This window comes from Dipodomys ordii, unplaced genomic scaffold (assembly GCF_000151885.1).
Source record: "Dipodomys ordii isolate 6190 unplaced genomic scaffold, Dord_2.0 Scaffold48, whole genome shotgun sequence".
NCBI lineage: Eukaryota > Metazoa > Chordata > Mammalia > Rodentia > Heteromyidae > Dipodomys > Dipodomys ordii.
In genome coordinates this window covers 15,233,770-15,261,039 of record NW_012267264.1, presented here as the reverse complement: position 1 = coordinate 15,261,039, position 27,270 = coordinate 15,233,770, and the positions used below count along the sequence as shown (strand labels likewise).

Below are 27,270 nucleotides of genomic sequence, written 5' to 3'. Positions count from 1 at the left end.
AATACCTCGGCATGCTGAAAGACCCAGTAAATAATCGCTAATAAGTGAGCAGCCTGATAAGGCATTAGACTTGCAACCTCCAGAGAGTTTCTTTCACTGGGAAATAAATGGCCTCCCTTTGAAGAACTTCCTTCTCCTTCCACAGTATACTTGTATTTCTCTCTCACTGTTGGAACATCTCCCTCCTTTGCCTCATGTGTTATTTGGCCCTTAGACATGGTGCAAGGCTAAAGTGCAAAGTCCCATGGCCACTGCCTTGTGATGGTTCTCAGGCAGGTCCTGAGAAGAGCTCTGCCTTCAGTCTTTCACAGCAACTGACATTTAGCCACCATTGCGCCTAGCATCAGCAGGGCTCTAATGTCTCCAAAGCTTGGGGAAAGCCTGAATGAGGATCATTCTACTACACAGCTGGAGAGACTCTGGTGCCCCAAGGAGATGGGCTGAATACTCAGGCTCTGGCCTCCCAACTCTCCCACGTCCCTTAGCACCTCCTCCACAGGTGGGTGGGGTGAAACTCAAGTCAGTTGGCAGTCTCACAGTCTACACTCCAGTATAGGAGCTGGTGAAACCCAGGGTGAAACCCGGGGTGGAAGAGTATTTCTGGATTTCACTTATCCCCACACTCTTACCTCTATTATTCTAACACATGAGAGGGTGACAAAATAGAACTCACAAAGGAAGATAGAAAGAATCAGGGATTTCATTTAAAAAAGAGGTAAGACTTTTTTTTTCTTTTCTTTTTTCTTTTTTTGGTCTTGCCCACCAACTCCTAAATCTATGACCTCATCTCCAAAGACCCAACGTTGTAATAGCCCATAATTACTTAATCATTTTGGCTCTGCTGTTTGTTCTTAGTTGTAAGTGCCAGATAAACACGTTGTTTATGAAGAAGATAGCGTAAATTCACAAGAAAGAAAAAAACAGAACAATTTGAGAATTTCTTAATAGTAATAGCTGTCTTAACAATTCATGCTGCATGCAAGGAAAATAAAGTATTGAGATAGAAGGAAATAGTTTGTTTCCTGAGGTCTGCCTGTTTAGTAACTCAAAAGTACATTTCACCTGAGTTTTCTGTACTTTAAACCAGCCAGTGTGTGGCTGCTGTTGAGCCCTGATGTGTTTTGAAACCTTCCTTGCTAGTGGTGTCGACTGCCTTTCGTCAGTGTGGAAACGCTTTTTGGGCTGACACTATTCAAGTTCTCTGCCTCTGTTTCAGGAAATGCTGGGGGAACACATGGGGTAGGGGCAGGAGGGAGAAAGCAAGTATAAGTATATAAAAGTATATATAAAACCAAGATTGAACCCAAAGTTCAAGGGCCAACGGAATGAAAGTCCGTATGAAAGAGGGAATGTTTACCTGGCTACGAGATATTCTGCTTTGTGGCAAATGGGAAAGCTCAGGCTGATGACCAGGAAGGGTTGGCCAAGGCAACAGGGCCATAATCATGAAGGCAATTTGAGCCCCACTTGTATGCCACAAAAAAAAAAAGCCTTAATGAAACCAGGTGTTGGCTCACATCTATAATCCTAGCTACTCAAGAGAGTAAGATATGAGGATTGCAGTTTGAAGTCAGACTGAGCATGCCAATCTGAGAGACTCTAATCTCCAATTAGCCACCAAAAAGCTGGAAGTAGAACTGTGTCTCAAAGTGGTAGGGCAACAACTTCAAAGTTGTTGAGAAAGTTAAGAGAGTATAAAAGCCTGAGTTTTTAAGCCCAAATATTGGCGCCAATAAAAAAAACCAAACACCCCACAAAACCTTAATCAAAGGAAGAGAATATGACCCAAAGCCAACCTTTTAACACTTTCCTAATGAAAATGTTAACCTTGGGGGAAATTATCAGAATGAATAGGTCTTAATTTGAATATATTAAAGTTAGGATATGATTCAGGAATTTCAGCTAAAAAGTCACTGGATTGGAAATAAAAATACAATACCGAAGAGAAAAAAAGGGAAAGACATTGAATATGAAATACAAATACAGAAAACATAACAGAAGGAACAAATCTGCCTTTGAATGAAAATGAAGAACAAAGAATGAATAAGGAAAGGAAGCTAATTTCAGTCACTGTAGTGTGTACCTTGTAGTGAGGCCTGTAAGTCTTTCAGATTTTGGTCTAAAAGCTGCGAAGGAAGGAATCCAGAGCCTGATGGGAGCTTTGGGTCTGGCTCTCCTGGGGGCCCTGTGGGTGCTGGCTCCTTCAGACGATGCTCTCCAAACACCTCGGCCCACTCTTTGCTGAACTCTCCCTCTTCCAGGGAGGAAGCATTGAAGATCTCACTCAACAGCAGCAAGTCATCCTTCTCAGCACCTTCGGGCTCTGGGGGTCCTGCCTTTGGGTCCAGGCAAGCTGAGGAGGCAACAGAGCACAGAACACATGACTTCCCAAGGCTTGAGCATCAGTAATCGTCTATAGAACCGAACTAGGACAGATTGGCTGCTAGCTATTTTTAAGAAAAAGTTCATCCAAATATAAATTTATCCCATTATAACCTCTTTTTCTTTCCTTGCTTGTGTGTGTGTGTGTGAGCGCGCGCGTGCGCGTGCGCGTGCACACACTCAGGTATTGGTGCTTAAACTCAGAGCCTTGCACTCCAACTTGGCTTTTTTGCTCAAGGCAAGCTCTCTAACACTTGAGCCACACTTCTACCTCCAGCTTTTTGCTACTTAATTGGAGATAAGTATCTCATGGGCTTTTCTGCTCAACTTGGCTTTGAACTTTGATCCCCAGATCTTTGCCTCCTAAGTAGCTAGGATTATAGGCATGAGCCATCACAGTGCCTGGCTCCATTATAGCCTTTCTGACAGATTTCAGAATTGAAATTAATGTCACATTCCTTGGTGCCCTTTCCTCCAAAGTCATCCCAGTTACTCAGCAGCATTCGATTACAATGAACTGTCCTGAAAAGTTCTAGGGTGTGGGTTTTTCCTTAACATAAACAGCAGATTTTACCAAAACATTTCTCAGATCTGAAAGAAAGCCAGGATTGATTGAAAGCTTGCTGGAGATCTTAGTTCCTTTTTTGTAAAGCTTCCCGAATCTTCCCACATAAGCCCTCAATCCACACGGCCTGGCCTGTAAGCAGCCAACACACCATATGGCAGCCTGTCCTGCCACCCAGGCTGAGGAGAAAAGCTCACACACCCTTGCCCAGGGGAATGTGTTAGGAGGCCCAGCAATGCCCGAAGACAGGCAACTTGGCTGAAACACAGCTGTAGGAAGCCAAGGAAGGTGGGTGGGTCTGGGTAGTTGAAGGTAGTAGTGAGAGAGTAACAGGGAAATGAAGGTAAAGTAAGGGTTGATCTGGAGTGGAAGCTTCATATCCCAGGACCTAGCACGGATGGTAGAAAATGGGCACCAGAACTCAAGGGTATCTCCAGGCAATTCTTCCTTGCTGTATAGAGATCATCCTCACCAAGCCTTCGTTTTCTCATCTCTAAGGTTACAGCATTGCTGAGGCCCACCTTGAAGTTTTATTACTAAGACTAAAAGAACACTTTAACACTCATTGCTACCTGGAAGAAAGCTTCAAGGAAGAGATCATCCTCTTGTATGAATATGGACAAAATATTATATATCAAATATAAGCAGAATGGGGACACTGCTTTTAGAAATCTTGTAGCTGGCCCTTTCACTGAGTTTTTGACGTATTTTGAGAGCCAAGAATTGATGGTATTAACCATTTTTATTTTATCATTTGCAGTGGTATTTAACTGCCACTTGCAAATTGTAAACATTTTTATTCTTAAGCCATGGGGTAAGGGAAAAAATCATGTTTCATACTTTTTTGGAGTTATATTGTAATTCTGTCATGTTAAGTGAGATGATCATGTTTTCCTCAAATACACACATATATGTACAATAACTAGTAATGAAGGCTTAAAAAATACAGCTTTGTGGTGGTGTCAGCTTCACTAAATCTATTTTCACCCACGTTACATAAAGATCTAAAGATTAAGGGGATTTTTGATGTGCCAAGCAGACAGGTATAAATCAGGGAGGGGAGAAAAGTCTAGTCACTTATATCACTGTGGTTTTAAAATAGTGGCAAAACATCACTTTAATCAGGCGACTGTCTAATTTAAGAATTTTTTTATTGTTTGTGTTATCAAAGACATTTTTTACGGAGACATAGCCTAGGGGTGAGAAGATGAGGAAAATGGCATGGTAAAGAGACTTCTACTAAGACAGTGCTGGAGGAAAAGGGTAACAGAAACCACTCCAGGCTATGCATAGTGTAGAAGGCAGGGCTGGCAAGGTTGGACAGGCAGCCCTCCTGTGCACACGCTGGAAGCAGCTATGTGAGTTGTATCCTGGGTCCATGTGTTTATGCATCCTCTCCTTCCCTCTCTTAGGTGAACCCTTCTGGTCTCTATGCTTCCTGATTTCAGGTAGGACTGTGACGCCCTAACCCCCCTCTTATGGTTTACTTTCTATCTTGAATGAAACCAGATGAAACCCACTTAACTGGAACCAGTTCAAATCAATGAGCAGATCCTGAGGATGGCTTCTAGTGAGCCCTAGGGGTGATTTGTGTTCCTTCTGTAGTGTCTTCAGACTGTGGGCCTTCAAGTCCTTCATAAAGTCCAGCCCTGGGGGAAGCCTCACTGCTGGAATCTAGGTGCCTGTCCAGAGAAGAGCACCATGAATCCATGTGACAACAAATGATACTGGAGTCCTTCAAAAATGACCACAGTCTATAAAAGTTCTATATTTCTATTGTTTAGCTTTTGAGCCAGGGTATTTAGAGTACACCTCAGTGGGTTTTGCTAGCTTAGCAAAAACACCTTCTCCGTGTACTCCTTGCAAGATAGGTCTTAGAATCCCTTCTACCCAAGTGGCTATGTGGCCGAGGCAGGTCAGCACCCCCCATTTCTCAGGCCACATGACTAGCTGAGGGATGGGCATGTGCTGGAGGCCTCCCTGAATTTGCTATATGGAAACAATGGAAGAGAGACTCTCTTTCTTTGGGATTTCAGGATCCAAAGATACAAATTAGAGGCTTCGAGTGAAAATAGACAATTCACAGACAGAAACAACTTGAAGAACTGCAGACAGAATGTGTTTTCTGTGCCAATCCTGGGGTCGAACCCAGGGCCTAAGTGTTGTTGAGCTTTTGTGCTCAATGCTAGTGCTCTTCCTCTTGGGATACAGTGATTCACTGATGTTAAGTGTGTCATTCACTTTCTTGTCCAGGCTGACTTTGAACTGCAATACTCAGATCTCAGCCTCTTGAGTAGCTAGGATTACAAGTATGAGCCACTGGTAGCTGGCTCTGGAGACAGAATCTTAACAACACTGTCTAAGCTCTTGGTCTCTAGTCTTGATTAAAGCCAATCTATAGCTGTGTATGGTTAGTTACATGGACCAATACCCTTAAAAAAGCTTGTAACAAGACAGGTTTTTATCCTTGGAACCAAAAGACTCCTGACTAATACTGTATCCCATCAAGTTCATGTATTTAGTCACACAAAGTAAAAGGAATCCATACTCTTGATAGCTAATTCTTGATACAGATTTTGCTTATCATCAGGTCAGCCATTGAATGTGTCTATTATTTAGCATCTCAATTATCTGAGAGTTAAAACAGACTGCCTAGTAAAGATCTGCTCTTCTAAGAGAACTTATTACTTAGCTAAACTCAATGAAACTGGCACTGACTTGAACCATAAAACACAGAAACCTCCCAATTATTACACCGATAATTAAGATGCCTGAAATTACTATATATAACTTGTAAGAAAAGCTTAATTACATGTAGAAAAGGACAGGCTTAGGTCTGTAACCAGACAAGTCAAGACTTGAGACATAACTCTATGTCAGTAGGTGCTTGAGAATCAAATCATGCTATCTTTTTCTTTGAAAATTATTAAACTCCACTGACAGAAAATGAAGACACACACAGAGAGATATGACAAGCTGCTTGAGAGAACTCTTAGGAAAAACTACATATCAGAGGTTTCAGCCATGGAGACAAAGATTATTACTGGCTTGTGGGACACTCTCATTCTGCTTTTGGCTTAAAGAATGAGCAAAGTTTGTGGATCTCTTGGGGGTCAACCCTGCACATGCTCCTCAGAGCCTCTTTGTTCTCTTTGTAGGTATTTCCCAGGTTTCCATGTTTACTTTCTTATCAGATAATCAACTACAGATGCTAGTGTAAAAGTAACAGCCAACAGACATGATGCACCCATATTCTCACCAAATGCCAACTCTCTAGGCCTTCATGCATTTTATCTGCCTTTCTGAGTTAGCCTCCTCTGTACCCTCTCCTTCTGGCACTCTCTGTTCACATACCATTATTCAACTCCAGAATCTTTACTCTTTCATTTCCCAACATTTCTTTCTCTGGTCTGAGCATGCACATTCTAACAACAGTCCACCTTCATTTGATTTTGCTGTGCTTCTCCTCTTGCCCTTTCAAGTTACTGTTCTGGTTTCCTCTTCCTTCCCCAGCCACATGTTCTACTTTTTTTCCCTCATCTGCTTGGAATTAAGTTCCTGCCCCACATCACAATGAAGTGGTTGTCTTACAGGTTTAGATGAGACAGCAAAGGCTGGTTTCAACTCCCTTTCTTCAGGCTTCAACTTCTGTAACATTTTGCACTGTTGGCTTGCTCCAAAAATGTTGTCCGTGCTCTCTTGGATGGCCTTCAATGACCTTGACAGTACCTTCTCAGCACCTCTTCCGACTCTACTTGCTCTTAACATTGTATCCTAAACTGTCACATCTCCCTTTCATGGCTTCTTCCAAAAAACGTTTCTATCTATTCTCATGGCTCCCCAAATCTCTGCCTTCAATTCCACATTCCTATGCTAATAATGAATCCTTCTTGGGGGTGGGGGAAGTTGCCTTCTATCATGTTCCTCTGCTCAGTTAAGCTGCAATTATTACTCAACACACTTTGATGGGTGCCCCACTGGACAACTGAACACTAACTCTCCCGAGAGTAGTATTCAGAATCTGTACAGCCAAGTTATTTTTTGTTGTTATTGTTGTTGTTGTTTTTAATCGGTCATGGGGCTTGAACTCTGGGCCTGGGCTGTCCCTGCGCTCTTCAGCTCAAGGAGAGTGCTCTACCGCTTGAGCCACAGCACCACTTCCAGTTTCTAGTGATTTATTGGAGATAAGAGTCTCAGGGACTTTCCTGCCTGGGCTAGCTTTGAACCATGATCCTCAGATCTCAGCCTCCTGAGTAGCTAGGATTACAGGCGTGAGCCATCACGTGAGGGGGGGCACAGTTTGTACAGCCAAGTTCTAATGCAGCTCTTCCAGTCACCTATCAAACACCACCATCCAGGAAGTCCACATTTCAGCAAAGGTCCCTTGCTTACCATTGCTCACATATACCTTCTTGCCTGGGAATCTGTTTTCTCCTAATCAAAAGGGATTTTAGAGACTGTTGCCGTCAACTTATTTTACAGATGAGAAAAAAATACACCCAACATCCTATTATTCATTAGTTATGGAGAATCTGGTTGGAAACCAGACCTAAGGTATTTTTTTATTTTTCAAGTCATCTTTACTTCAGAACCTTTTTAGGATCTCATACATGAACTGACACAGAATAAAAAGTATTTAAGATCTCAAACGAATATAGTGGCTTTGGTGTTTTGCCCTGAAGCCTTCTAAGGCCAGAGTTGCTCCGCAAGCGGCACAGCAAGGTGCAGGCACCAAGGCTGCATTCTGCTGCTGGAAAAGCAGATCCACTCCCCACGCACTGCCCAGGACTCTAAAACAAGCAGTCCAGCCCATGGCCTTGGACTTAGGAAAACATTTCCTAGAAGAACTGATCCTTAAACAGTGAGTTCTGTCTGGGGAAAACTTAAACACAGAGGAAGCTCTGAAGTTTGAGCAGTGTGTGGGAAATGGGTGACAACTCAGATTAGTATTTTTTAAATCATACTGAATTTCATGACCTCAGCATAAATTAGAAGTGCAGAGGATACACATAACTTCATAGACTGAAAATAAGAGCACAGGGAAGCCAACAGATAAATGTCACTTAATTTACCTCCCCTATGTGTGAAACAGGAAGACTACCTCCTTCGGGTTTCTCCCCAGCCTCTACTCCCCACAGGATGACTAATCTTAAAGGCCACATGCCCCGCAGCATAGACGAAACCCCAAAAACCAACCCGATCCTCCCCTCACCCAGTTGAGAGTAGGGGAAGAGGGGAGGAAACCACCTCACAAAAATGGCTAACCAGAAAAATACTTTACATCACACAAAGCTCTGGTAACAAACTGTACTTGTTCAGAATTCAAGAACGCTACTTCTAAAAACTCCCTCCTGTTTAAAAAAAAAAGGAAAGAAAGAAAAAAAAAGACACAAATTACAACAAGAACAGATGGGGTAGGGAGAAGGCATCTCTCATTCCTACCAACTCTTTGAAAACAACAGCAACTCAATTATGTTGTCTCTAAAAATAACAACAACAAAACAAAAATCCAAAATGCTTGGTGACGGTTCTTAAGTTTCTGCTCTCTCATTTCAGTATTAGATTTTAGCAATCTTACTGAGAAAACATGAAATCTGGGGAAGGGCTTCATCTTTTTAGGGACAAATCTACATAGAATACTTCAGTCTGGCTGCATGATGTTTAAGTACAGTATTTGATTTTAAAAGTATATCATTACTGGGTGAGGGATGTGGCTCAGTGGTAGAGTACTTGCTTAGCAATATAAGAAATGAGTTTCCAGTCCCAGTACCAGGGAGAAAACGTGTTTCATGAAAAGAATCACAGCTAGTAGCACATCTGAGAATACTGTGAGGCAGAAGGAGGAAAAGTTTATGAACATATATAAGGAAATAAGTATCACTTACAAGTAGGAAGCAATCTAGCCTTAGCCTGAATATATGGCTGACTTCAGGGGCCAAGTCTGAATGGCTCAGGAGGAGCCAGTCACTGGGGAGGTAACAGGGTTTAGTTGCTCTGGGCTAAAGGTTTTCACCCAGATCCCTGGATGCTGAATGAGCTGTCATTTGATCCATAGTCAGTATTTGAATTTACAAATAGTAACCAAGGAAGTCATAGAAGACAAATATGTTATTGTACTCTAGACAATAAAACATTTTAATTGGCTTAGATAACCTTGTTCTAGAGAAGGATCTTTTGAGTAAGAAAAAGTGATAAGACTTAGGTGAGTTAAGTTCGTCTTTTCTTTTTTCCTTCTCTTTTTTTCTGGCACTGGCTGTACTCAGGGCCTTGCTTGCTTGTCTTGCTTGCTCAGCCTGTATTCTACCATTCCAGCTACACCTCCAGCCCTGCTATTTTGCTGGTTATTTAGGAATTTTCTGCCTGGGCTGGCTTAAAACTGTGATTCTGTGTATCTCACCCTCCTGAGTAGTAGGATTATAGGGATGAGCCACTGGTACTTGGTGAGTCCATTGAATTCTTGTCTGTTTTATGCTAACATTTTTTTTTGTTCAGTTAGATGTTATTTTTCTTGGTCTAATTTGAAGGAACACAAAGACCTGTACATGTTATATAATTCATGAATTGAAGTAGAATCGTCACATGTGGTCAGCAGGAAAATTCAGTGCCACTTTCAAGTATCTCAAAATGTACTGTTTTATTTCACGTAAAATGTTTTTTTTTATAAACTATACTCAACTGTGGGTTTCCATTACATTGTCATTTAGTAGAAGAAAGTGAATTTCATTATGACAGTGGATTGGAGTGATTTTCTAGACACTGGTTCCTGTTGTCATAAGTCGTTTGCTTTGTGATAACATGGTACTCCAGCTTAGCCATTACTGTTCAAAAGAATTACCACTGGGAGTAACCAGGCCTGCAAGCAGCAGGGAGCCAGAGTTTATAGGCTGCACGTCCTATAAAGTCAACCATCCCTGGATTAAGCTCTTTTTATTTCTCTATGTTTTACATATTATAATCAGTATTTCAATTCAGGATTTGGGCTCGGTGGCAGCTTTCCATAGGGCACACATTTCAAAGCCAACAAATTAATGAGTATTGTCTTCAGTCACTAGTTCCCTATGCAATAGGACAGCATATTTCTACTAGTAGCTGCATTAATATTTAATTCAGAAGAGGCTCTGAGTGGGGAAGTACTGCTCAAACCTACAGAGGATAAAGGGCAGGGGTAAAGGGAAAGGATGTAGTGTGTGACACTGTACTTAGGTGACAAGATTTGTAACTCCATTATTCTGCCCAAGAACAAGCATGTTATGGGGAGAACACATTCAGATCTAGATCTTTAAATTCTCTGCAAAGACACAAGTTGCTATTCTACAAGACTAACAAAAGATGGTAACTATAAGCAATGAGATAGAAAAGACATTGTAAATGTGTTGGAAGATGTCAATCTTACTCCAACCTATCTTGGCCCAAAATACTGAGAAAGGTTATGAAAGTAAGCCAATTATGTCAGACAGTAGTATTTAATTCTGTGAAGAATTGTTGTTTACTGGGTTAGTGTCATACCATTCCTACCAAATGGAAATTAAATATCATGTTAAAAGCCATGATTTTTTTTTTAATTTTGGAAGGGAGGGAAAAGAAACAGGAGAACATCAACTATTTGCGGTATCTGAGTATGGAATCTTTAGAAGGATATCCTAGGGGACATGAATATCAAAATATGAGAAGGGTTAGGGAACAGGAACGAGAATGAGAATTTGTTTGTCAGGACGGAGTTTTAAACTCAACACCTCTTACTAACTAGACAGATACTCTACCACTTGAACCACAAGCCTAGCTCTCCAAGTTTTTTCTTTTTATAATAATCTTATTTTCAAAAATCAGTATAAATATACCACCTATTTAAGAAATTAATAAGTTAAATAGGGTGATAAAAAATCAAATAACTAATTATATAGACAAGATTAGGGATTAGGCAGTATTATTTACCATAGCTAAAATATGGAACCAACCCAGATGCCCCTCAGTAGATGAATGGATCAAGAAAATGTGATACACACACACACACACACACGAACACACACAATGGAATTCTATGCCTCCATGAGAAAGGATTGACACTGCTCCATTTGTTAGAAAATGGAAAAACTTCGAAAAAATTATATTAAGTGAAGTAAGCCAGGCCCAAAGAAACATAAGTCCCATGGTTTCCCTTATCTGCAATAACTAGCATATGTCTAGGACAAGCAGAAAAGGTCAAAAGCTATGTACACATGACCATATAAGATGATGCTAAGCAAAATGAACCCCAAAATAGGGACACAAGAGGTTTTCTCTTTCTTGCTGTTGTTTTTATAATGTACTTATAATGTACTATGTGATTTTTTTTGTCTTGTATGTTCTTCCCCCATGGTATAACCCCTGTTTTCACTGTATTTGATTCCAGTGCCTGTATCTTGTATATACATTTGTCTAATTTGGGGAGGGGAAGGGAAATAACAAAATGCTGAAATGAGGATACAGGCTGATCCATTGTAAAAATGAGATATACAAGACACTATGTTGAAAATGAACTTTACAACTTTGGTGGGGGGAGAGGAGGGAGTTGGGGGGGTGGGGAGGTAAGGGATGGTAGGAGAAAAACAAAGGAGGGGGTAACAATGCTCGATAGGAAATGTACTCATTACCTTACTCATGTAACTGTAACCCCTCTGTACAGTATCTTTACAATAAAAAATATATATTAAAAAAAGATTAGGGATTAGGATGAGTATCAACCTAACCATGGAAATAAGCTGAAGTATACATATGATTATAAACACATTTGTTAAATGTTAATAGTGGCTGAAACTGGATAGTGTTTATTATCATTTTGGTAGGATTAAAATATTTCCCTACTTCAAACATAATTTGTAAGAAATCCATATTCCATTAAAATATGCCAAAACCAAGGGGTAAACATTTTTGTAAAAATATAGGCCATGAAGGGTGACAATGTCCAAATGAAGTACATGTATTACCTGACTTATGTAACTATAATTCCTTTGTACATCACCTTATAATAACAATTTAAAAATGGAGGCCATCTATAGCAATCTTTATTAACTGCTTACTTGTTCATTTTACTATCTAGTACAAAATCCATATTTACAGAAAACTCTTTTTTTTTTTTTCTTGGTACTTGAAATCTGGGCCGGGGTGTTGTCCCTGGGTTCCTTTTGGTCAAGGCTAGCACTCTACCACTTGAGCCATAATGCCACTTTCAGGTTTTTCTGTTAACTGGAGGTAAGAGTCTCATAGACCTTCTTGCCCAAGCTGGCTTTGAACCATGATCCTCCAATCTTGGCCTCCTGAGTACCTACGATTATAGGTGTGAGCCACCAGTGCCTGACTACTTATTTTGTTGAAATGTGCAGATATTCATGAAATATTGCATGGTATTCAGTTGGCAATAATATTATTAAGAAAAGCAGATTTTTGCTCTCAAGTTCATCTTCCTAAATCCTGGAAAGTTAATGCCAAAGTGTGGTAACATTGCCCTTTAAAAAGTCTTTAATAATAATTGTCTTCTATTTGTCAAATACTTTCTTCCTCTCATACTGTCAATTAAATCCATATTATGATGTTGTTTATGTTGATTAGATTGAAAAATGCTTAGGAGTTTGGTAAAGCACACCTCTGTGTGTATCTGTGAAGGCATTTCTAGAAAAGAAGGGTTCTGACCTAATCAATGGTTTAATCCATTGATGGGTTAAAAATCTGAGTAGACAATTGAGAGGTTGTAGAACTGTGGAAATTGGGGCTTAGCTGGAGGAAGTGGGTCACTGAAGGTGTTCCTTTGATTGGTATGTCTTGGCTCTTGCTCTTTCCTGTTATTTCTCTTTGCTTTTTGGCAGCCATGAGGTGAGCAGCTTTCCTCTGCCATGCCCTTCCTCATGTTTCTGCCTTGCCACAAGCCTAAGAGCAGTGGAGCCAGCCAACCAGACACTAAAACTTCGGAAAGTAAGAGCCAAAGTAAATCTTTCCTCCTCTGAATTGTCTCTTTCAGGTATCTGTCACTATGACATAAAGTCTGCCTAAAAGACATATTAAGCTCAGACTGAGTTGAGTCATGTTCTAGTTAACTGAGTCCCACAAGGTGGTTTTGGCCAGTTTCTCTTCTGTAAGAAATCCATATGACCGGAGCAGAATGTCAGTCACCAGCACAGGGATGCTCTGATGTTTGGTTCAGAATTACAAAGGTATTTTGAATTCTTGGTAAATTAAACTAAAAGGAAACCATTGGTATGATGGGGAGCAAAGGCTCTGATCAAGCTGAATTCCCTCAGTTTTTTTGGATCACAGAGCACCACATATGTCTCACCCATGGCTCTGGATTCTCTTTGAGGAGACCTTCAATGAGGAATTTTTAGGTCTGATGAACTTAGTGAGGACTTAGAAAAAGTCTCCTCCCAAATTTCACAAGTTAGCATACTAAACCATTTATTCAACATTGTTGTTGTCTGTACTGGTCACCATTTCAAGAATGGTCAGAAACCACAAAATATCCTTTACATATCCATTCTCCAATCCTGACAATAACCCAGCAAAACTGTTGCTTCTGTTGCACTTGATAAACACAAACAACTAAGGTTTAGGAGGTTTACATATTGGCCATTTATGATAGAATCAGAATTCAAATTCATATCTATCTTATTCAGAAAGTCATTTTTCCTACCATTAAATGACTTTTAGCACAATTTTTAACTTTGGTAGTTTGAACATTATGAAATGAAATATAGTAACAGTAACAGACACTAGACATACTAAAATGTGCCTGTGCATATTTAAGGTTATTATTTTATTTATTTAATTTTTTTGGCCAGTCCTGGCACTTGAACTCAGGGCCTGGGCACTGACCCTGAGCTTCTTTTGTTCAAGGCTAGCACTCTTCCACTCAAGCCACAGTGCCACTTCTGGCTTTTTCTGCTTATATGGTACTGAGGAATCAAACCCAGGGCTTCATGTATGCAGGGCAAGCACACTACCACTAAGCCACATTCCCAGCCCTTTACAGTCATTTATAAAGACTTTCACCTAAAAGTGTTTTGCTTACAAATGCAAAGCTATTAAAACAATAAATATTGCATTCTTGCATGTAAAAAAGGAATTTGAAATTAAACAGATTATTAACTTTAAAGGAATGTATAACTCTTACCTCCGTCCTCAGGTTTCATGTCTAATAGTTCATTTATAGGTCCTTTAGAGAAGAGGAAAAGAAAGGAATTAGGAGTTAGTTTCATTTCCTATGGATTTTGAGTTAAATTATTAAAATTGATTATTTTCCTCAATCTAGATTACCTGAACAAGAATCATATGTAGAGGTTTTGTCTATGGCAGATAAAATATTTTTTCTATCTTCAGCTGTAATATAACATATGTAATTGGTTATCAGTGACTTCGATTGGGGTTCATATTCATATAGGATTGCAGTGTGGGGTAGATACACAGCTTCAGGACAAGAAAGCATCCAAAAATTCACTCATGCAGAAGAAAAATATGGTTGATTCCAGTTAGCTCTCAATGAAGGCAAAATTAGCCCTGAATCTGTGCTTTGTCTGGTAGATATCTCAGAAATTTATGTGATGCAGACCAACAAGTCTTCCATAGACAAATGTGTGGCATAAATAACTGACTACAGTGATATTGATAATAACCTTTAACCTTATGGGCCTGGTTAAAATGGAAACAACTGACTATTTAATGAAAGAAACCAGTTTGAAAGGATGAATATGACATACTGGGAAAGGCAGAAATATGGAAACAGTGAAAAGACCAGGGCCTGGGAGAGGGTGAGAGGAACAGGTGAAGCACGGGGCACCGGAAGGCAGGGGATACATTTCCTATGACGCTATAATGATACAGACACATCATTTTACATTTTAATACACATAAAATATACAACACCAAGAATGAACCCTAGGCTCATGGATTCTAACAAATATACCATATGCTGGTATAGGATGAGACAGAAGAGTTTATCCATATGTGGGCTCAGGAAGTATATGGGAAATCTCTGCCTTGCATTTGATTATGCTGTGAACTAAATCTGCTCTAAAGTAAAAAAAAACTGTGTGTGTATCAACACACATGTGTATTCATACAATAGAACAGCCTTAAAATTTGGTTTGCTCATGCGTTAATTAGACTTCCTATAGGTCACAGAATAAAAGGCAGAGGCCATTTCAGTATACTAGATTCTATCCTGTGTATATATGCATTTAAAACAAGGTGACAATCATATTTACAATCTTAAAATGTGATGCACACACCACACCCAATTATACTGTACAAGGAAAGAGAAAGTGGGCATTTTCTCCTGTATATGCATATGTTGTAAAATACACAGAGATTTGTAACTTGTATACAATTATCAACTAGAGTTTACCTTTTTATCCCACACAGAACTAAATTTATTCTGTCCAGTAACCCTGATTTCCCAAACATTTATGATTCACATGTAGGCTCACTGAGGGACATAGAGGGTAGAGGCTTAGATCTATATAGACAGAGCTCTTCCATGGTCTGTAGTAAGATTAGAGCCAGCCTCTCCACAACTTGTTCTCTTCTTGTGCTCCACAATGTAGCTCTTCTGACTTTTGGTTGATCCTTCCTAGCTCACAAACTATTGCCTAGGCTGCTTCTTTTGCAATGACAATCTTGTAATAAAACTGGGGTTTAGCTTTTGCCCCATCCCTTAAAACAGGTGAGGCTCAGAGCCCTGTACTTTCCCAGGGTAACTCCCTCCAAAGTTGGAGTTGATTATTAGGTTACCATCTGCTTCTCCTTTTGACTGTGAGCACCATCCTGGAAGGATCTGAATATATGTGTGGCACCACTATCTGCCTGGAGCCCAGTGCCGTGCCTGGCAGAGGAAGCCCTCAGTGAACATCTGCTGAACAAATGGACAAGTCCACGAGTATTGAAGGCACACACAAGCAGGAGCAGATGACAGGAAGCCAGGCCCTGAAGGCAAAATAGTGAGTTGCTTCTGTTTTTCCTGTTGTTTTATTCTCTGTTAAAAGGATGATATCAGAAAAGCAAATGGATGAATGGAGTAGGGGAAGTGTCAGGTGGTTTGGAAGACAGGACAGAAGAGGATGGTAGGGAGGGGAGGTCCTAGCACCTGTTTTGTAGCCTGCCATCTTGTGAAAAGGCGGCCTAAGCACAGAGTTACACAGGGCAGGATGGATGTGTTCCCCGCAGAGCCTGGCTTAAGAGGGTTCACAACAATTGAAAAATGCTCCCCTGCAGCTCTGAGGGTCTTGGGGCTGAGGGTGAAAGTTTTGGTACCATGATTCTCATCTACCCTCACCCTTTATGTGACAGTGCAAAAGACAAGAGATAGCATAGCAGGAAGCCCTTCTCCTCAAACTGTGCCATTTTTTAATGCTTTGACCCCCCCTTCTTGGGGTTCACTTGCGAGACCAGGTAACACTAATTACAAGCAGGCTGAGGAGCTACCTGACAGAGCAGAATTGGAGTCTTATTGACCTCTTTAACAATGACCAACACTAATCTACAAATCCCTAAGGTCTACACAGTCTGATGTAACAGCAAAGTTATCTTCCTAAGAATATCTCCACAGCACATGTGGCAGTTAGGACTGGTCAAGGCAATGACAGCAGCCTTATAAGCTGTTGTGGAAAGAAATACCTTTCTTCAGGTCCTACTTATAGCTGCCCCCTGAAAAGCGGCTGCCATTTTTCTGCTTCAAAATATACAGCATCTCTCAGTAATGCTATTGGGTTTATTGTAGGGCTGACATCATTAATGTTTAAACAATTAAATTTGAAACTGTAGGATAAGTTAATACAGTCTTGTCTCAATTGCAAATGAAAGCATTTGTTAAAAAAAAGAAAATGAATGGACTACTGAGAATCAAATTGTATTTCATAAGTTGTATTCACTTCAAAATGAAAAATCACAACTTACTCTTAAAACTGGAGGATTCGTTGATCTGGTTTTCATCTTCTAATGAAATTAATCTTAAAATAAAAGGAAAGGTTAGCCACCACATTCTGCAAATGTTATATTTATACGATGGTTAGTTTTCAGTACAACTATTATTACAGTTACAGCAACATACACAGTGGGCAGGGAGAACTATCAATATAGAATCATTTACACGGTATATATTTTCTAGCACCAAGATCATCTCTACCTGATTTTTCTAAACAAAATTCCTTTCATTTTTTTTACTGTCATTTAAAGTTATCACTAGCTTCTTGCCTTTTGAGATTTTTGTTGCTGATGTTGTTTTTCCAGTACTAGTATTTGAACGCTTCTGCCTATGCCTTTTTTGTTCAAGGTTAGCACTTTACCATTTGAACCACATCTTTACTTCCAGCTTGTTTCGTTAAGCAGAAATCAGAGACTCTTGGATTTGTCTGCTTGGGCTGGCTTAGAACTGGGATTCTCAGATCTCAGCCTCCAGAGGAGCTAGGTTATGATTGTGCCATAACTTGCCTTTTAAGCTTTTAAATATAATTTACTAAAACACTTGAAATCTGAAAATAAATTGAGAAGCTTATGGTTGGTTCCCTTTGAGTAAAGGTGAGTGCTTGATTTTGATTGTATTAACTCATTTGGTAAAGAGAAGATGTTGGTCCTCACTCTGGGCTCAGCCTTTTACCACACATGGATCAGACCCATAACATCCATAAGCCTTTACATACTGGGGAAATGCCTATAATGAACATTCAGGGTGAGCATGAGAATGAGTTGCTTACACAGAACATTTAGCACTGGGCCTAGAAGAACTTAGTAGGTGCTCACTAAAGGATGGCTAGCATTATTATTCTTATCAGGAATAAGTTAAATACATTTCCCTTAAAGAGCCAATCAGGTTGGATCCACATCACATTTTGGAGTTTGTTAGACAATGGGAACTTGTCTTCATTCTGTGCTAGAGAATTTTCTAGTATTTGCTGAGAGAGAGTAGAGAGAGTAGAGAGGTAGAGAGAGAGAGAGAGGGACAGACAGACAGACAGAGACAGAGAGAGACACAGAGACAGAGAGAGAGACAGAGAGAGTGCTAATATTGGTAGCAGATACTTCTATGGAACAAAAACATATCTGAAATTTTATTTAGAAGTATGGTAACAATATAAGTCTATTTCTATCATAAAATGGTCATCTAAATTTTGTGATGTGTAGAGAAGTAATAGTGAAAGGGGCCAAGGTCAGTGGCAATTTTGCTTTCCTAGGCCAGTTCAAACAGCAATCTCATTCCTGTGAGCTATTACATTGCCAGAGAAAAATGACACGCATTCACCAATTCACATTTAACCCTCCTTCTTGTTGGATGGGGTGAGGAACTGTGTGCCATCGGTGTTGCAAAGTTCACAGGGGTGTTTCTAATGACCCAGGCGACTGCTTTGTTTACACAGAGGTAAGGCGTGGAGGGGGGCAGTCACTTCCTGCACTGGGACCTGCTCTCCGATTCTCAGAGGAGAAAACAGTCTGAGCTGTGAAGACAAAAATGTCACAACCCAGCACTTTTGTAGGCTAACAGTTCAGTCTGATGTGTATTACACCAAGGCAATTTCCTAAATTGCCAGCTTCTACAAGAAAAGCCAGGGGATTTCTTGTCAAATACAGCATTTTGTGAGTGGGAGTGACCACAGGACCAGACAGGATTCATAAATCCACAAATCGGGGGCTGAGACACAAGACAGGGAGCCAGGCACTGCGGGGCACCGTGTGCAAACTTTGGAGGCCACCAGCCATGGTTCTCAGGAAGGGGGATGGTCACTCTGGGTGGAGTACTCGAATGGACTTGGCCAGTGAGGATGTGGGAAACAATGCCATGAGCAGAGGCCTGGGACTTACTGACTCGGCTCCTGCACTGATGCTCCTGTGCTTTCCTGCTGGGTAATCTTCTTTTCTTCTTTCTCCACTAGTTTCTTCACAGGGTCTTGTAAGCTCTTGATCATGAGTCAGAAATGATAAAAATAGAAGAAGATAAAGACAAAAAGAAGAAAAGGAAAAAAGGGGATGGGGGGGGGAGAGAAAAGTTACCAATAAAATACTCCGCTGCCACAGGTCCCAGAAATCAAACCTTGAGTCAGACGTCTTGGGAGGTGGCTTTAAACCAAACAAGTGGACAGAAATGCAATTTACTACAGCAAAGCAACAATGTTCTCCGGGCCATCCAAGAAATACTAGCTTATAAAGGAGAGTAGATTTGCCTCTAGATTTATGTTTTCCCTTCTGTGATAAGTTGTGCAAAAGAAGATCTTTTGGCTATTGCTAGCTTTATTTTCCAACTTCAGCATGTAGCTAAGATAAACATTCTGTTCTGCTTGCGGCCCACACACTGACAAGAGGAGAAGCTTCCTCCACCACTAAAGATGAGGCAATTCCATTTTATTTTTAATTTTGTTTGCTGTTTTGCAATTTAAAAACCACTTTCGAAAATAACCGAAAACAAAATCTTTTTTTAAAAAAACCCCAAAATAGTATCTTAACACATTCTGACAACTTAACTCCCACAAATGGACAGAGCAGGTGCATCTAAGTATTTCTAGATTAAAAACAGTCTTTTTTTTTTATTATGGCACATCATTTGTTGAAGTTAAAACTGTTTTCAAGGTTTAGTAAATATTTTAAGACATAATTCTTTGAAAGCAAGTTCCTACAAACTGTATACTACTGACAAAGACCTAGGAAAAAATATTTCTTTCTTTAACAGCTGGACAAGTATAATGAGTTGCAGACACACATACGTGTGTGCAAGCACACACACACACACACACACACAATCTCTATTTCCAGCCCTAATTAAAATACAAATTTATAAATACAAAGGAGACATCTCAAGATACGTATCCTTATTTTATTCTCAGGACTACTAAAAGTGCCGATTTTCATCCTCTGGATGTTCACCTGTCTGCCTCCTTCATGTGTTTCATTTCCTACTTATAACACTGAGAGAATGGCAGATCTCATGGCAAACTAGGATTGATGAGTAAAAGCTGGCTAAGGCCTGAGCGAGTATGCGTTGAAGCTGTGTCCACAGAGAGTAGGGCTGTGGCTGACTTTGGAGTCTGCCATGGACACCAGATGGACAGAGGCCTTACCCTGCTAATTGCCAGCGTGGTTTCAGTCTATACTGTACTAAATTTTCCAAAAACACCCATGCCCTCATGCTACTCTTACTTCAAGAAATTGTAATTGTTCCTTATTTATTTCTACTTTTAATCTACAAACTCCCCTCTGCCTGACCTAAAAGATATTCTGAACTATGATTCTCAATCTGAAATGTCTCTTCAGTCTTCTGGGAGCTTGTTGCTCCCTTCTTTTCTTTATGCAACTTCAAAAGTCCTGTCTTTTTAAAGCACAGATCAACTACCACAATTTTCCACAGAGCTTTATTAAGCATGCCAAATGCAACCAATTCCTTCGAACTCCAAGTAACATTTTACAATCTCATTAATACCCAATCATATTTATCGCATATTGTTTTTCCTTCAAAACTACTTTTTAATTAATAACAGAACCAAATGAAAAATTGTGAAAAATATAAAAGGTAAAAAATATTCGTAATTCTGTTTCCATAGAATGATAAATTGTTTTCATATAGTTCTCTTTCTTAAGAGTTCAGAGTATTGGTAGAAATTGAATTAGTAGATCTACGTATTTTATAGACATTGTATCTCTCTCTCTCTCTCTCTCTCTCTCTTTTTATTTTCTTGGTCCTGGGGCTTGAACTCAGAGCCTGGACTCTGTCTCTAAACCTCTTTGTGCTCAAGGCTAATGCTCTACCACTTGAGTCACAGCACCACTTCTGGCCTTTTCTGAGTAATTTATTGGGGTTAAGTCTCACAGACTATTTGACTTGGGCTGGCTTTGAACTGAGAGCCTCAAATTTCGGCCTCCTGAGTACCAAGGATTACAGGTGTAAGCCACCAGCTTCCAGCTTCTGTATTTCTTCTTAAGCAATAGAATTTGTATAGGTTTTCATAGTCAGATTATTAGACCTGGGGAGTATATAATGATTGCATGTCTTGAGCATTTAGTATTAAATTAAAATGTTGAATTAATTGTTGGCAAATGAATGCACCAATATTCTAAAGTAGGATCAAGATTTTCTCTGAGTACATATCCTTTGATTAGACTTCTGAAACATTTTAGTTAAAACATGTCTATCTATAAGGCATTCCTATCATTTTTAATGACTCCCTATTTTGTTAGTATGTTCACTGAACTAATAGTTTTTGAGCACCAACCAAGACAGACAAAATTATCAGCTCTTGATGGACCTAGATAGATAATTTAAATACAGAGATGGAAAGTGACTGGGTCATTATCTCATTGAACAGGATGTCTTCTCTTGGAAGTGACACTTCAACTGAGAGCTAGCTGATACAGAGTCAGCCTTGTGTAACTCTCAGAGAGGAGAGCACCCTAAATGCAAAGGCCCAAAGGTTGGAACAGTGTGGTTTATTTGAGGAACAAAGAGGGTGCCCTGGCACTGTGGCGTGCTTGGCCGGCGGCTAGGTCTCATGAGATGGGATAAAAGGCCAGCAGGGTCACACAAGCCCCATTGGCTTCATCACACTCTTTTGCTGTCTCTGTCTCTAATGAATAAAAACTAAATGCTATACATGATCCTCAGCTTGTATCCTAGACTGAAAGAGAAAAAAAAAATGCTACCTAGGACAGTATTAGAACAAATGAGACAAGGTATATGGATTACAGATAGTCATGATTTTTTTTAATATATCTTAAAGCATCTGGTAAAAAGTGGAGGAGTGAGAGAGGAAAGGGAGATTTAGAAATGTATAGTCATGAGCAGTTCATCAAATGTCAAGAACATACTCCGTATAATTCATCTGTCAGTCACAGTACAATATTTATACACAAAGACACGAAAGAATTCTTATTCCCCACAGACTGGTCCAACTCTGGGAGTATTTGCGGCTAATGTTCTGTGAATCTCAGGATTCACTTTTAGATTCTGTGACACTAGTCCAGCCAGGCCTCCAGGTTTGCTCAATTATCTTCTCTTGTGTTCCATTTTTAACAGTCAACCCCAGGCAGGGCTAGGACTTGTCTGCTTCAGAGGCTGCATCAAGCCGCCACAGCCCTTGCCTAAAGCCTCAAGATGCTCTTGACAGCTCCATGGTTATCATCCTAGCTGTCTCCAGCCTGACCTCCCCTCCTGACCACACTTGAGCAGCTCTCAGACAATCCCTTTGTAATGTAAACCACTCATTCCTTCTTTTCAAGCCCTTCCCCAGTTGGGCCATTAGCAGGGGCTCAATTGTGGGCTCCCTGTCACCACCATCACAGTTAAGATCCTATTGTGCTTGCCCAACAGAATGGCTGCAGTTCCAATTGCTACTTTAATTTATTATTAATAATTCCTCTGACAATCACTCCTCTTCCTGCACCACCATTATTCCTATAACTACTTGATTTCTGTAGCTCAAGAGGGGTTCAATATTTGCTTGTTGGTTAATAAACTGATGTACGTAGGTTAAACAAACAAACAAAAAAAATCTTTTTGGCTAGGAAATTAAAAGGCTCAAGGGAATCACATGGAGGAGATTTTAAAACCTCAAGCAAAATTAATATGAGCATGTAAGCTTATTTATTAAATATTACAATTCTGAATCAAGGAGAATCTGTGTATGTTCACATACTCACACAGTAGTTTCACTGAGATATAACCTACATCTCATAAAAATCCAAACATTTCTGAAAAGTACAAATCAATAATTTATAGGATATTCACTGAGTTATGCAACCATTACCATGATACATTTTAGGACATTTTAAAGGATCATTTCTTGAAGCAAGAGTTTTTAGATCAAATTAACAAGGCTAAATACTCTTCTAAACAGAAAGGAAAAAAACAACTTCACACATGGAACTTGTTTCTTGCAAAAGATGGTATACACGGTAGACATAAGAAGGCTAAGGAGAAGGCTGGAAGGTCATGGAGGGCAAATCATGTTCCCCATCTTCCTGGCAAACTAGTTCCTGGGTGTGACATTCAGATACAGGACATTCTGTAGAATAGACAGCACTCTACCTCAAAACCTTAAAGGATGGGGGAGGGGGGAAGAGGCGAATACTTCAGATTATTTTGAAGTCCACCAGTCATCTGAAAACCTTTAACCCTACATCATCTTTAAACATCAGAGGTGACAGTATTTTCTGTGTGACATAAACACCTGCTCAGACATGAATAGAAGAGGTCTGGGCCTCTGTACTGAAGCAGCAGCTATCAGTTGGAACCATTTCCAGTCACTGGCTGATGGAAGCCACATTTGAATCCAGACCCAGAAAAGAAAACTCCAAAGCATTTCATTTTGAAACCCCAAGCCCTCTTGGCTCTGTATTAAAATTGCCTGCGAAGATCATGTGTGATAGCAGAAAGCACACAGCATCATCTAAGACGGAAAGGTTCTCTATGGAGTAAAAGAGTGTTTTTAGGCTAAGTAATTTCTCTCTATAAAGGCTGCACAGATATGCTAATAGTTTCCATCAATGCTTAAATGGTTTCAGGAACCAAACACACAATATATATAAGATTGGCCTGACAGAGGAAACTGCAGACCCAGCTTGCAGAAGTGTCTTAGAACGGAAACAGCTTAATATAATAAAGGGAGTTACTACTTCCTGTATTAGGAAAATAAAAGCAACAGCAACATGCATCTGAATGAAAGCAAAACTACTTAGCAAAACACATTTCTCAGACAAAAGGCCAGCAGCCAATGCTAATAACCTAAATTTAATGTCTAACTCAGACAACTAAGTAACATTTCCTCTAATCTTTAATTAGGATATTTAATTTTCTTATGCTACTTTCCATTAATTAGACTGTATGCATACAAGGGTGCCAAATAATTGTTAATAAAAGAAAATAAAAGTGCTTAAAATAGCCAGGCATGGTTCAAAGCTGCTGAACTCAGTTGGATGTGTATATGTTTGTGTTTATATAATTAGTAGCACATGAGAAGTAAAAAGCAGAGGCCACAATGCATACCAGCCATGCAATTCATGGACATTTAGCACATATGTTCTCCCCCACTCCTGCCAGGCGCTCAGATACATAGAAAGACACCATATTAGGAAGGCTATTAATCTAGGACTAGAAGTAATCTTTTTTTGTTTTTATTTGCCAGTCCTGGAGCTTGAACTATCCCTGAGCTTCTTCTTCTTTTTTTTTTTTAATCCCTGAGCTTCTTTTGCTCAAGGCTAGCACTCTACCACTTGAGCCACAGCATCACTTCCAGCGTTTTTCTATTTATATGGTGCTGAAGAATCGAACCCAGGGCTTCATTCATGCCAGGCAAGCACTCTACCACTAAGCCATATCCTCAGCCCCTAGAAGTAATCTTGGATGGTACTATAAACAAAAAACCCAGGCAAAATTAGAGAAAAGTAATCATAATGAGAAGTACAACATTCAATCTTTGTGTGTGGGGGGAAGAGAGTTGGGAGGGGAGGGGCCTTGACCATAAGCTTTTTGCTCAAGGCTAATGCTCTACCATTTGAGCCATGGCTCCACATTTTTGGTGGTTAACTGAGGGATAAAAGTCTCATAGACTTTTTCCCCCCACGGGTTGGCTTTGAACCACAATCCTCAAATTTTGGCCTCCTGAATAGCTAGGATTACAGGCATAAGCCACTAGTGATAGGCAAAACACGCAATATTATACTTTGAAATAGGATGGCAAATTGATAATGAGAAGGTATCATGGTGTCCTGGAAAAAGATGGTGACTGGAAATAAATCAAATGGTGTTATATGAATATGATTTTGGCTCCTCTGTTTACCTATCTGAACAATGGAGGTATGTCAAGCATACCTTTTGGGGGATATTTGTGAAGAGAAACAGTGGATGCTTTATAGAGTATCAAGCTCATAAAAAGCACTTAAAACAAGCTTTGGTGTGGTTGACTTAGAAAGATCTTAATGAGAGTCTGATTTTCAGTATTCAGTTTTCATACTAAATCCCAAAGTTATTACCCTCCCCCATCTATCTCTCCCTCTTCCCCCTTTGGTCAGTCATGGGGCTTGAACTCAGGGAGCTGTCCCTGAGCTCTTTTGCTCAAGGTTAGTGTTGAATTGGTTAATTGGAGATAAGAGTCTTATGGACTTTCCTGCCCAAACTGGCTTCCAATCACAATCCTTTGATCTCAGCCTCCTGAGTAGCTAGGATTATAGGCTTGAGCCATTGGCTCCCAGTTTACACCTCTCTTTGAATTTTCACCAAATAGGGATAAACTCTGTGTGCCTGATTTCCTGACATAGAATGGGAAACTCAGAGAGGTGAAGTAACTTGCTTCAGGTCATTCAACCTTAAATAAGTAGAAGCAATATCTAAATCTAAGTCTTTAAAATCCTATAACTTATTAAGAAAAGGTCTTGAAGAGCCAAGCCAAGGACATTTCCTAAACTCTCTTTTGAATGAGAAGTGCTGAGGAGATAAAGATTCCATTCACTTTCTAAGAGAGCAGTCCCATGGGCTCCCAGGTATCTGAGGGACTGCCAGAGAAATTATAGTTTCCACCTACAAACAAACACTTCAAAGTGTTCATTTTAATTGGGAGTTTATAGTTGTACTTTTCAAAGGTGGCACTTCTTTCTCCTGCCCACCTGCCTCACAGCCAGAAGTAAGTGTGGGAAACAGTGCATAGCAGGTTGGAAAATGCCTAAACTTTTCCCCAGAACTACCACACACTGCATGTGGCCTTGGCAAATCGTTAGACTTCTCTGAGGTCCACTTTACTCATTTGAAACAATGAGAACAAGATCAAAGATATCTAACATCCTGAAGTTAATTTGGGGGCTACAATATGGTACTTTCAGTATGTCCGTGCTGAACCCAACACCATTATTAATTACAGTACTGACTTGGGAACATTAGAGTCACATATCTAGTATGACAAACTCTCCTAGCCATTATTTCAATTGGCCCTTAGCAGACTGTCTGGTACAGTGGTAACATTTTTGCTTTCCCCTAAAAGAATAAAGTTGGGGGAAGGAAAGACCCATGTCATTGGGATGAGGGCTGGGTGACCAGCTGCCTAGAGAACTAATGCCAATCACCATAAGGCAGAGATGAACAAATGTCAGCCACACCACCTCAAATTTCAGTGATGGTGTTGGTCAGCTCATCTATTATTCCATCCTCCCCAGTGACCTGGATGCATCCCAAATCGCTGTTTCCAATGATTTGGCCCCGAGTAGTTTGGGAAAACAAAACAAAACAAAAATCTTTGCTAAATGCCCTGTAGAGTAATGACACACAGAGAAAACTTGAAAGTCTAAAAGGATATTCTGGATGTTTGCCATGAGCAATTGCCTTGTTGGGACTAGTCACTAAAATAGAATCATGAGGATATTTACCCAGTTTTCATAAAAACTATTATGGCTTTATTTTCAAAGCAAGTAACTACAGAGCCATGTTGACCTGTCGGGAAATGTTCAAATGATTAACTGAGAAATGTGGAGGTGGGGAGGAAGAAAGCTGCTAGGCACACAAATTTTAAGAAAAACAAAATTTAGAAAAGTATGCTTTGTTGAATTTTCAAGCTAAAAGCGTTTGGGTCTCAAAAATGATGTTCTGTATAACAGAGCTGAGACCTACACCACAAGAGAGCAAAACGGAAATGTGAGCACAGCTGTTTCAACCGTTATTTTTAAACATGCTCAGAGTTATGTTTTCAAATTCAGGTTTCCTTAGAGTTAAAAATCTTGGCACTGATCAAGAGCCAGTTGTAAAGCCAAATTGCATGTGTTAGAATAAGCCCTGTTGCAGAGATGGCAACCCTCCTGCCTTTCTGGCTTGCAGGCGAGCCCAGCCCTCTCCCTTCCCTGGTGGGAACTGTGTAAGCCAGTCCCAGGGTTGTAGGACAAGTTTGGGAACAGAGCTGTCAGAGAGTCTGTGAAAGCCAAGTCGGGAGTGGGCTGGGTACCGTCGGGGCAGGTCTGGTTGAGACTTCTTACATATTCCATTCTCAGCCTGGCTTATGAAACTCACATAAATCGGACTATCTCAGATGAAAATGGTAAGACAGTAACTCAAACTGGACTACTGAACCAAGCTACTTCCTAACGTGTCCTGTATGTCTACTTTCAATGGCTGACTTCTGGATCTATTACATAAGTCAATGGAGCCTTCACCAGAACACCACATCATCCCATCTTAACCACTTCCTGGGCACTCTTAGCATTTACACTACCATTTCAACAACCTTGTTGCCACCTTTCCCACCACCACCACCAGCCCCACCACCACACATTCATTACCATCACCTCTCTCACCACGACTGTCATACAGCTATGTATGGCAGACCTGGCATAACCAGGTCTGGCTG

The 27,270-nt window shown here is 40.2% G+C and overlaps 1 protein-coding gene across 6 annotated transcripts in view; it reads right to left on the bottom strand.

The window, feature by feature from the left end:
- Positions 1-27,270, bottom strand: part of Ica1 (islet cell autoantigen 1, 69kDa) — a 145,332-nt gene that overhangs the window by 10,913 nt on the left and 107,149 nt on the right. For 4 of the 6 annotated variants that reach the window (XM_013019895.1, XM_013019898.1, XM_013019894.1 and 1 more), the window contains exons 9-13: positions 18,764-18,858; positions 16,865-16,917; positions 14,231-14,293; positions 14,088-14,129; positions 2,084-2,353 (exon numbers count right to left, since the gene is read on the bottom strand). In XM_013019895.1, coding sequence (XP_012875349.1) covers positions 2,084-2,353; positions 14,088-14,129; positions 14,231-14,293; positions 16,865-16,917; positions 18,764-18,858 — 523 coding nt within the window. The remainder of the gene's footprint in view (positions 1-2,083; positions 2,354-14,087; positions 14,130-14,230; positions 14,294-16,864; positions 16,918-18,763; positions 18,859-27,270) is intronic. The other 2 variants (XM_013019896.1, XM_013019899.1) reach the window with 1 other exon arrangement.